This window comes from Larimichthys crocea, chromosome XV (genome assembly GCF_000972845.2).
Source record: "Larimichthys crocea isolate SSNF chromosome XV, L_crocea_2.0, whole genome shotgun sequence".
NCBI classification, from domain to species: Eukaryota; Metazoa; Chordata; class Actinopteri; family Sciaenidae; genus Larimichthys; species Larimichthys crocea.
The window spans coordinates 18081085-18092398 of record NC_040025.1 but is presented as its reverse complement, the minus strand read 5'-3'; the positions used below and the strand labels follow the sequence as shown (position 1 = coordinate 18092398).

General features: G+C 46.1%; 1 protein-coding gene across 5 annotated transcripts in view; it reads right to left on the bottom strand.

Moving 5' to 3' along the window:
• The window catches only part of samd11 (sterile alpha motif domain containing 11), a 50823-nt gene that overhangs the window by 14089 nt on the left and 25420 nt on the right, over positions 1–11314 (bottom strand). For all 5 annotated transcript variants that reach the window (XM_019254441.2, XM_010741006.3, XM_019254439.2 and 2 more), the window contains exons 5-6: positions 7967–8059; positions 4359–4523 (exon numbers count right to left, since the gene is read on the bottom strand). In XM_019254441.2, coding sequence (XP_019109986.1) covers positions 4359–4523; positions 7967–8059 — 258 coding nt within the window. The remainder of the gene's footprint in view (positions 1–4358; positions 4524–7966; positions 8060–11314) is intronic.

The following is an 11314-nucleotide window of genomic DNA, read 5'->3' as shown; positions in this document are numbered from 1 at the left end:
AGTGTGTGTGTTTGTGTGAGTGTGTGTGTGTGTGCCGAAGCAGTTGAGCGGGCGCCGGGGTGGGGGGGTGAAGCGACAGATATTAATGCGGCCTAGCTCCGGTGTATCGATCTGTTTGCTGCGCCAGGCCGCAGGGGATTCGGCTGGCGGCAGACAAGGGTGTGTGTGTGTGTGTGTGTGTGTGTGTGTGTGTGGGTAAGGGGGGGGTTGTGAAAGATAAGGGAGGGATCAGAGGGAACTGGAGCCCCAGAGCGCACACACAAACACGCACACAGTCTGTTGTGCACTTGCATACATGGTGCAGGGTTGACAGGATGGAGGAGTTGACCTCTATGAGTTTCCTGTGGTCATAATCCCACCTCACCAATTATTTTGTATGACGGGGTGAGTTAAAGGGGTACTCCGGCAATTTAGTACTGCACTTTGATAAAGTTAGGGGACTTCCAAGCGACAGATTTAAAGAAGAAAAAATAAAAAATCAATGCTGCAGTGGCTGATAAATCCTGATTATATTGCAGCCAAAATATGAAACAAGGAAGAGACCCTAACTATAGGCTGCAGACCTTAATTAGGGTCGAGCTCTAAAAATACTTGGACCTACATTTCCCATAATGCAACTCAATGGCATCTTTCATTAGACTTGCCTGATTCCTCTGAGAGTTGTGTCTAGATTTTCCAGAGCCACAGAAGATATTTTTTTTTACAACTGTTTCCAAAGCCTGAGTAATACTGTGATTAGTAAATTGCCTTTGACCAGAAAAATACAGAGGTTAGAGTCCAACTTCCACCAGCTGAACCCCACTGACCTTAAACCATGAACCAAACTGTGTGAACATTTTTCAAAAATTAAAAAAAAAAAATTTTCATCCTATTCTGTTTATTTTCAACCAACCGAAGATATTTAGTCTTAAAAACATGAAAGTTAGGCTTACAAATGCCAGATGTGATGCCTCAGTGGTATCTTAGGGGTCCTGACTTTGGCATGTACACTGAGTAGAGTTGCCCCTCCAGACAATACAAGCTGTATAAAACTGTGGATATCTAATTAATTTTCAATAATTTATCTGTATTATTTCTTCCATTTCTCTCTTATTCCATTCTCTTTTCATCCAGTCCATGTTTGTCAAGCTTCACTCTGCATCCACACTTTGCTCTCTCTCTCTCTCTCTCTCTCTCTCTCTCTCTCTCTCTCTCTCTCTAATTCTCTTTCATGTGAACTGAGAAGAGCGAGGTCACCTGGGGCTCTACCCTTCTGTCTGTCTGTGTGTGTGTGTGTGTGTGTGTGTGTGTGTGTGTGTGTGTGTGTGTGTGTGTGTGTGTACATAGTAAGTACTCATATTCAGCATTTCCCCCTCTAAAACTCTTCGTGTTGCAGCTGCTGGAACACAAGAGGAGAGAGTCCCTCCAACTGCAAATTGGAGTCCTAATTGAGAGCACACAAACCCATACACACACACACATTTTCCTTTTGCATGAGTTATTTTGGGAGGTCCCCGTTTACCACTCAGACCCATCCCGCTTATCCCTCTTTTGTGCCATTCCATTTTTCTCCCCACCGTCATTCCTGGAGTTGGGCCTAAATCCCCTCGGTTAAGCCGGGTTTTTCTCGGCATGAGAATGCAGAGGAACGCTGCACTGATACAGCTTGGCCGGCCTCGTGATGGATTTGGTGGACTGGCAGGTACACAAAAGCAGACATCCATCCGCTAAAGCGCACCGTACACCAGAAAATTAAGTATCTTTTCAGGAAGAGGTATTCAGTCAGTATCACAGGGCTTAGCCAGCAGTAAATATGTGGCAGGTTTGTCGCACTAAATGTCCGTACTTTGACCAGTCACGCGCAAAAGTTTTCAGGCTCTTTGGGCTGATGATGGTAATGATGATAAAGAGATGTCTACAGCTTCATGTTTCAAATCCGACTAAACTTCAGGAGACAAAACAGACGCACACCCTCTTCCATCCCACCCCTCCCTTCACTTTCATCTGGATCTCTACCCCCGCCTCTCTTTTTCTTTTCTCTCTTCATCACTCTCCTTTCATCATATGAAGAGGGAGGGAAAACCCTCCTGGCCATTTCTACAACCCCGCCACCCCCTCCGTCTCCACCCACCACCCCCAATTTCAGCCCCCCTTCTCCCCTACTCTTCTCCTGCCCATCAGGTCCAGAGAGATCCTCTCAAACAACACCTTGCACCTACACATTCATACACACCAGAGAGATCCTCTCAAACAACACCTTGCACCTACACATTCATACACACACACACACGCACACACAAGCACACAGAGTTCCTCCTCACCCCTGCCTCTTTCACGCACACACAAGCACACAGAGTTCCTCCTCACCCCTGCCTCTTTCACGCACACACACTTTAATTTTCTGTGCCCTACACTTCAAACACATGAAAGGATGCTCTGCGGGGACTGAGGCTAAAGGGAAAGTTGGAGGTGGGGGTAAGGAAAAGGAGGAGGAGGAGGAGGGGGTATAAAAGAAGCAGTGCTTGAGATGGAGTTGTATAGGAAAGATGGTGGTGAAGGCCCAAGGGGGATGGTGGGTCACAGGGGGCTCCATCGGAGACCAGGTCAATGTCAAGGGGCTCTCGTTGAAATGATTTGCATCAGTCTCTCAAGAGACAAAACAGCCACCCCCTCCGTCCCACCCAAGAGTGTCTGTTTCCTAACAAGCTCCGACTGTTAATTGGAGGATGTGGAGGTGGTGTTGTGATAGGTTTTCTACATAAACTTGTAAGCAGTTGGTGGGATAGATAGAGAAAGTTGCCAGGTGTGGAAGAAAAGGAATATCCGCCACACCAAAGGCCTGGCTGTCATGCAGGGAATGTTGGCAAAGCTTGTGATGCCCATGGCTCATCATCCGCTTAGAGGATCTAACGCGCACAAACACAACAGTGGATGTGAACACACACGTTGCCTTAAGGAAATCTTACCATGAAGTTTTAAAAATGGTAGTTGTACTCAAAATGTGCGACCTGAGCATTATTATTAAACCATAAACTTGTATGTTTTTTCTTGAATTCTTACTCCTGGTGAAGTTATTTATTCCGTCTTCCCTCGTCTCTGTTCCTCCCTCATTTCCTCTCTCCTCAGGTTTTTTTTAAACTCCTATTCCCGGTTTCTCTTTACCTATTTCTCTTCTTCTTCTGCACATAGAGAGCTTTTAAGTGCGGCTTGGAAGAAGAATGCACGTGTGCAGAATAAAGGACAGTGTGGAAACTATCAAATGATTTGGAATCTGAAAGTGAAGGAAGGGAGTGAGTATGTCTGGATTGCGCCAGAGCGTCTCCCTCATACCGGCGAGGCTTCTGGGAAAGGAAACAAGCCATCAGACTGCACTGTGGGCCATAAAACTCCCACAATGCATTGCCTCTTGCTTCTAACTTTGCTAAGACATGGGGAAAAGGCAATTAAAGTGTTTATAGGCTTCGCCCCTAGATTTGCAGCCAGCAATTAAAAATCATTACTAATCAAATAAAAATAAAAGTAGCTCAAACTACAATTCGGCTATGGCATCGATTCGATTTATGCTACTGCGAAAGAGCTCGTAAAGACTTGTAGGACTTTATGTTACATTCTTTACAAAAATGTGAGAAAAAGGTTAACATTTAACGGCAGGCACGGTGAAATGAATATAAAGCCAACTTATAAAATCCAAATGAGGCAACTTTTCTCATTTTTCTTTTTCCCATCAAACTACAATTCTCTTAAGCTAAAACCTGTAAATTCTACATGTCTGTAGAATTTGTGAAAAACTGGGACACACTGGTGGTTTCCAGGGTGTTGGGAGATTTAGAGTGTTGGCAGGCAGCCAATGAGAGCTCCCGGATCAGCCGTGGCGTTGATGCATGTGACGGCTTGTGGGTGTTGTTAACAACGAAGAGCCATGGTGGTCAGAAATCACCCTGAGTGACACTTTGACACTGGGTGGGCAAGCGCCGCAAATAGAAATGTCAGACGTCTGCATGGCTAGAGTTTTACAATGGCAGCAGTATGGCACACCTTAACATGGTACCCTGAACACAGTGCTACACTCTGGGGTTACAAAGTAGTACTGCGTCTCATCGACTTAGTGACAGGTGATGGAAAAGGTGTTTTTTTTATTAAAAAGCTGGTGAAGTGCTTCCAAAGGAAAATCTTAGTTTAAAGTAAATCTCAAGTTTCTAAAGTTACTTTAAAATAAAGAAAAAAACAAAAGAAGAAGTAACCCGAGATTCTTACTCATAGAGTAGAAAACCCTATCCTGAATGTAGAAATCACATTTGAACTGAGGTATACTACATTTGAAAGCCAATAGGATGATGAGATGATCAACACACACACAAATACAGAGTTTATAGACTGACCGTGGCCAGGCAGGCCCATGCTGCTCGCCAGCTGGTAGAGCCGTTGCTGCTGCTCCTCATAGGACCCTTGCTCACTGAGCGCTGACATCATGCGCCTGTAGTGCTCCTCAGGGCTCATGTGGCCGTGGCTGCCGCCTGCCTCCACCACCGGGCTCTGGGAGTTCTCTGAAGAGAGGAAGGAGACACTTTGACCAATCAGACACTGTCAACTCATCAGGGTTAGATACTAACCTGAAACTGTAGGCTCCAAAACTTAGCTATTAAGTCAATCACAAAATGTGACAGGAAAAACCTCTTTTCAGCATATGAGTAAATCATTACCTTATGTATTTATCCACATTCATCTCCATGCCAGTCATGACTGTGAGGAATTTACCGCAAGCACGTACTCGCATCAAATTTACTACGCAGCTTCAAACGGCAGCCAGAGGTCACACATTTGGAAAATTTGTATTTCAATACCCAAAGTCAAATTTCAGTCCAACTTGCTGCAGCTCAGGAAACAGTTTGCATATTTTTGTTATCTGTTCAGAGTCTAAACTAAAAGAATTTAATCTGAGCAATTCTCAAAAATCTGAAGTATTCTCAGATTCACAGTTTGGAGGAAGGGAGTGTTTTTCCGTCACTTTTTGTGATTTTGGCTGATGAGACAGGTGTATTTTTAGGATGAAAAAACTTTCCTCAGTTCCTACAGCTCTAAAAAAAAACATTGCCATTGTGAACCCAGGGCAAAGAATTACCCAGATTTAAATTTACACACTTGCTATCTTGGATATTTTTGATGATTACTGCACTCTCTGCTTCCTCAAATATCAGCCAGGAAACACGCCTGTACACAGATCATTCATAAAGAAGACAGCACTGATGGACGAGAGACCTCTTTGGATGAAGCTACACACGTACAGCCATGCATTGTTAATGGTCTGAGTCTGACCCTAGCACGAACTCAGCAGGGTAGCACTGTATTTGGGTTGTTTTTAATACACACTACAAAAAAACAAACCCAAAAGAAAAGGGAAAAAAAACGTCTTCCACCTTGTGGCTGTATATGTGCGTGTATTACCGCTGTGCTGTGTTTAAGGTGTTGGGAAGATGATGTGGTGTATGATATCTATCTAGCTGTCAGTCCCCACACTTAATCTCCCTCTCTGACCTCCCTCCTCCCTCTCTCTGTCAATAGTAACATGATCTAAGGTAAGGGCGGTGGGGGATATGGGGAGGTGGTTAGGGAGTTAGAAGAGGGAGAAAGAGGATGAGGAGGAGGAGGGAGAAGCAGAAGAAAGCAGGGGTTATTTTTACCACCCTCCTTCTTATTGAAACCTGAGCCTGGCCCCGGGCAGGCGAGCAGGAGTGGCGCTGAGGAGCGGAGGTGGGGTGGGGGTGGAGGTGGAGGTGGTGGTGGTGGAGAAGAGGAAGCAAGCACGCAAGCATCTCTGTCTCCACCGCTAATCCACCCAAGGTCCTCAAGTGTTTGTGTGCATGTGTGTGCGCACAACTAGTCTGTGCCTGTCTAAAGTTTTCTCGCTCTCTAAACACAGCGGGGGGCGCCGACTTTGCACACAGAAAGAAAAACAGACATCATTTACACAGCGGCATCCAATCTCTCCGGCTCCATCCAAACGCTACTCTCTCTGTCTGTCTCTCTCTCTCAATCTATTTCTCCACCTGCATTAGTCATTAAGGGATAGTGTCTGTCGCCAAACTTGGAGGCACGGAGATGTAGCACGTATAGAAACACACATGCAGGTGCAGCGTCAGGGTTTGGGTGTGGACAGAGCTCAAGGTTGAGACACGGGATCAGCAATGTTTTTAAATGGCTTAAATGCACTTCTCTGAGCAGCAGGCTGCACACACACAGCCTTATTTATCCGCCTTCTTTATGTAAATATACAGCAAAGGAAGAGAATATGCCAGGTTGTTTGCATTAAACGAAAATTTAACCACACACGCGCAAGAACAGAAACCTGAAAGAGAAACACATGAGCTCTATTTCCCTTAAAAGGAAGCCAATCCTGAGTACACAAACAGACAGACAGACACACACACACTGATAAACACACACACATCCACAACAAACATGCATCTTTCAGAAGCTGGGATGTGTCTGAGTAAGACTATAATGGGCTGGGATGAGCGCTGTGAAAGAGGCTGCAGACGGGGGAGCTATCTGTCAAAGGTCACCCAGAGGGCAAAGGTCAACACAGGGCTCACAGTGAGTTCTACAATCACTCTGACATCCAAACAAACCTACACAAACACTCTCACCTAACTATTTTTTACCAATCATAAAATTACATTTTACCCGTGTGTCGATAAGAACTATTTGATGTGGCTTACACGTGCTTCTGCAGTGTGTGTGTGTTGTTCAGGTGTCTCCAGAGATGAGGCTGGATGTGCGGTGAGCTGCCCTTGGTTTTTGTGGTTGTGCCTGCTGTATAATGCATTAGTCAGGAAGTCTTCCTCAGGAGCCCAGAGGGATAGGCCCCGGTATCTGTGCCGGCTCCACGCCAGGCGCCCGGTTTCACGCCGCACGAAGGATATATGAATAATAGAGGATGGCGACCGGATTGCAGTGCTACAGAGGGGCATTGTCTTGCCAAGGTGTGCTTTCTGAAGGTCCATTATTTATGTTGTTGTCATGTCATACAGACAGCAGATGAAAAGGCATCAATACAGTGTATATATTAGGAATCGGCTGCACAAATGATATTATTCTATTTACAGGGTCTGTTATCTCAGATATTATATTATATAGATATTAATCTACTGTATGTGTTGGGAGGAATGCAGCCATGACACCCAACACAAGCTCTGTTTTCCTGTTCACCCAAATCACGTTTTTTATTGGGTCTGTGGTAGAAAATAGTTCGCATTGAAAGTGAGGCCTGTTGATGGATCTAAGTAATCCAGGGATTGTACATGGCAGTAAAAGTTGCTGTAGAATTTTTTTTTGTTTTTTTTTCACAGACAAAACTCAGCGGATAAAATTCTGTGAAGGTTCTCAGTCACTGAGGTCATCTTTCTTCAAAAAAAGATCAAGCCTGGGGCAACTGGACTTGTTTGTAGATCCGTGGAGATGTTTTGGCTCTCACCAGATTAATCAAAGAATCATTCATTCAGAGTCATTCAGAGCTGAAGAAGCTTCTTAGATGAGAGGCCAAACGTCTTCACCGACCTACAAACAAGTCCAGTCGCCCCAGACTTAACCTTTTTTGAAAAAAAGCAGATTCAGCAGATAAAACTAAAATTAGATTAGTGAGAAAACATTACGTTTTAGTAATGTGGGCGTACTGCCCCTTTACTTACTTACCTTTTTGTAGGCAGTGTATAAGTGTGTAGAGAGAGGAATGGGTTAACATAGAGATGACAGTCTTTGAGTATGTGAGAAAGTGAGACTCTTTTTGCATGCGTGTCTCTCTGTATGTGTGTGTGTGTGTGTATTTCCATTATCACACTAACATTGACCACCAGTACCACCTAATTTATCCCTCTCTCTTCCATCACTCATCCTGTGCCTTCCTTCCTATAATTTCCACCCATTTCCTCTCACAAAATGCACGTCTAAGCCTGTAAGCCTGTAACGTCACAAATGCACTGCATGGTCTTACCTTTGGGGGATACGCTACGTGACTTCTTGCTGTCAGAGGGACACTCGCTGCTGCTGTTGGGAGAGAAGCTTCTCCTCTTGCCTAGAAGGTCATCTGTAAACACACAAACACACAGAGAGAAAAAGTCAGGGTTAAAAGTGGCAGAGCGAAGTAAAAGCTTTGATAGTGACGCTCTGCTCCACGTCTACCTGTGTACATGGCGGCTGCTTTGGAAATGCAGAGCTAGGGAAGAGGGAGTGAAAATGGAGCAAAAGAGACAAAGTGATAGGTGGAGAGAAAGAGAGAAACGGAGCGAGTGAAGCAAGCCACGGGCGTCTGGAGATGTGCCTGTTCTGTCAGAAATGAGAGGGGGCCTGCACCACCGCAGATGACAGATCTGCCCGGCTCATTCACGTGTATGTGTGTGTGTGTGTGTGTGTGTGTGTGTGTGTGTGTGTGTTTGTCTATTGGAGGGAGGGAGGAGGGCTCAGTTTCTGTGTCTCCTCAAACGTCTCTTTCCAACAGTCTGTCCTCAAGTGTTATCGCTGTTCTTCCTCTCTCTCTTCTCTTCTTTCTTCTCTTTTTTTCCAGATGTTGGCACAAAAACCTCTGCCTGAACTGAAGTTCATGAGAGCCTCTCAGCTGCTTGAGAAATTCCTCTCAGCCTACATTATGTCTATATCATGTGTTTATTTTTGTACCTCCACACAAAGCCACTCCCCTTTCTCTTGTTGTTGTCCTCCCCTCATAAACACACTTCTGATCCTCTTGTCTCCATCTGCTTCCTCCTCTTCCTCCTCTCCTCTAGGTGCGATTGAAGCCTCCTCCCATCAGGAGTTCTCCCTCTCTCTCTCCTCCCTGGACACCCTCCCTGCTGCCTCCTCCTCCTCTCCTTCATCTCTGTTCTCCCCCCCTACCTCCTCCCCTGCCACCAAAGGGGAGCAGCTAGTGTACAATTAGAGCACCCCTACTGCCTTCCTCCTCCTCCTCCTCCTCCTCCTCTTCGTCCTCCTCCTCTCCACCCCTCTCATCCCTCTCCTCCTTCCCACCCAATCGCCTCACCTCCACCACCACCACCACCCCCCTCTCAAACACACCTCAAAATCAATACGGGCCTAATCAAAGAGGGAGGGGACGCAGAGCACATCGCACGCAGCGCCGGCAGGAAGGAAAAGCCGTTTGTCATTGCTCTATCTCTCTCTCTCTCTCTCTCTGTCTCTTTCTTTCTCTATTTCCATCTCATGCACCTCTGCTTTTTCTCTAGCTCGGTTTCTTCCTCCACAACAGACAGCCAAGCCACAGCAGCAACTGCTTCCCTTCTTTCTCTTTTTTCTCGCTTTCTCTCTTTCTCTCACTTCTCGGTGTGTATTTTTAGTGATGGGGGGTGGCGTTTTTATTTATTTATTTATTTTTCTTCCCTCAAGGAGAATGGTTCCTCTCTCCCTCTGTCTCTCTTTTTCAACAAAGCAATTTTTCATCATTTGCACAGGGTGTGTAAACAGTGCAGAGAAACGATGAACAGGGAGTCCGAAAAAAAAAAAAAACGTAAACGTAATTTCATAGCAATACCCGAGCAAACAACATTTGGTGATTTCTGTCATGTGTCCACTCCTGATATTGTTGTTACCTTAGCAACGGGCGGACAGTCATCAACAGAGGAGTGAAACTGGAGTGGAGTCTGACCTTTAACCCTTAACCTATCACCCAAACTTATGTTCTTTCTTCTCTATAACAAGACACAGAGAAACAGGGAGGGGAAGGAGACAGAAAGAGGTCTGGAAAGGACTCAGAAGATTTTGTTGGGCTGCCGAAGGAGCCCTGACGTTGATGAGAGGGCGAGTGAGCAAACGAGAAAGAGGGAGAGAAAGGGAGAGGGAGGAGGTTCACTAATGATCCGGTGTTTGATGTTGCCTCTCAGGTCCTGAGGAGATCCACTCCCTCTACCATCCTAAAGAGACAGTGAGGGGAGGAGGGGAGCACTAATGGACCGGTGCATGCACGCACACACACATACTGAATGTCTTTCACAATTTCTACTTTTTCTGTCACCTCTTTTATTATCTCTCATTCTGTTTTTCAAATAATGTTCGGTGCATTTCTTTCATAGGATTTTTTTTAGGTCTCCATCTATCCTATTAGTGGAATATTAACAAAGAGAGAGAGAGCACCCCCATTAGTTAAACCCCTTCTTCTTCCAAACACACACACACACACACACACGCTTACACTCACACCCAGAGCCTCTCATGATCAAACACACACACTTGAGTCGTCTCTTGAGCCGACCTCACTCAAGACACTGCGTCTCCTGAGCGAGTGCCCGAGGGCCAGAGATTTGAGGGCGGAAAGCTTTTAAAGCCAATTAAATGGGGCTTCTTAGAGCACCAGCGCTCCCTTTTAATGCCCAACCCTGAGATCCTGCAAGCATCTATGGTAACCCTTTTACTCCCACTAACACCGCTTACAGTCAAGTTTGTTACCCCGGGCATTTCCCCCATCATCTGCTTGTTAATATGGCAGAAGAATTAGTGGATGCGGAGTCAAGAGTTTTATTTTAGCTTCTAGTCTGGGATTTTAACCAGAAAGAGTGCAACAACTTGCAAATCTGCTAAATTGATGATATAACTCCCTGTTTTTGCCATTCCTGGTTAACAGTCAACAGGCTAACTTTTTTTCCTAAGAAGTTGATCTAAACACACAATATCCAAGCCTCTTCCTCGGTTCCTCCTTGCTAGTTAACCTCCTCCTTATCTGCCGTTCTTCCCACTGAGAGAGAAGAGGGATGAAAACCATGGGACGGATAGAGAAAGAGGAAACAGCAGGACCTAAACCACTTCTCTTTCATGTGACACCAACAGGGCGAACACTCAAGCAGGGGAGCATTCCTCCTTCTTTCTTACTCTCTGATTTGCTCTCCTCCCTCAAACTTTAGTCCTCTTCCTCCCCTCTCTCCATCCCATGGAGCGTGGTGACAGCTCAGACAGCCAGACTCCTTAATTCCTCTCTTACTCCGTTAATCTGTCATCTTTATCAGGCCGGGGAGGAGGTGTGGGGAGGTGGGGGGGGGCTGTGCGGCGAGAAGGGGGAGGGAGTGACAGGCTGGGACGTGGGGTGGGCCGCCAGCCGCAGCCCCCCGATCAATCTCCACATTACAGCTGACAGAATGGTGCTAATAACTTATTGATCCCCCCTCCGTGCGCCGGGGCCTCCGCCGGCCCTGAAAGCCCTGCCATTGATTGGCTTACAGGCCGATGCAGCTGGTAGAGGGAGGGGAGCAAAGGGGGAAGGGATGGAGGTGGGTGATGGAGATGGGGATGGAGGCGCTTCTGCTCACACTGAGGGGAGGATGCGCCACTGGCACTGTCATCA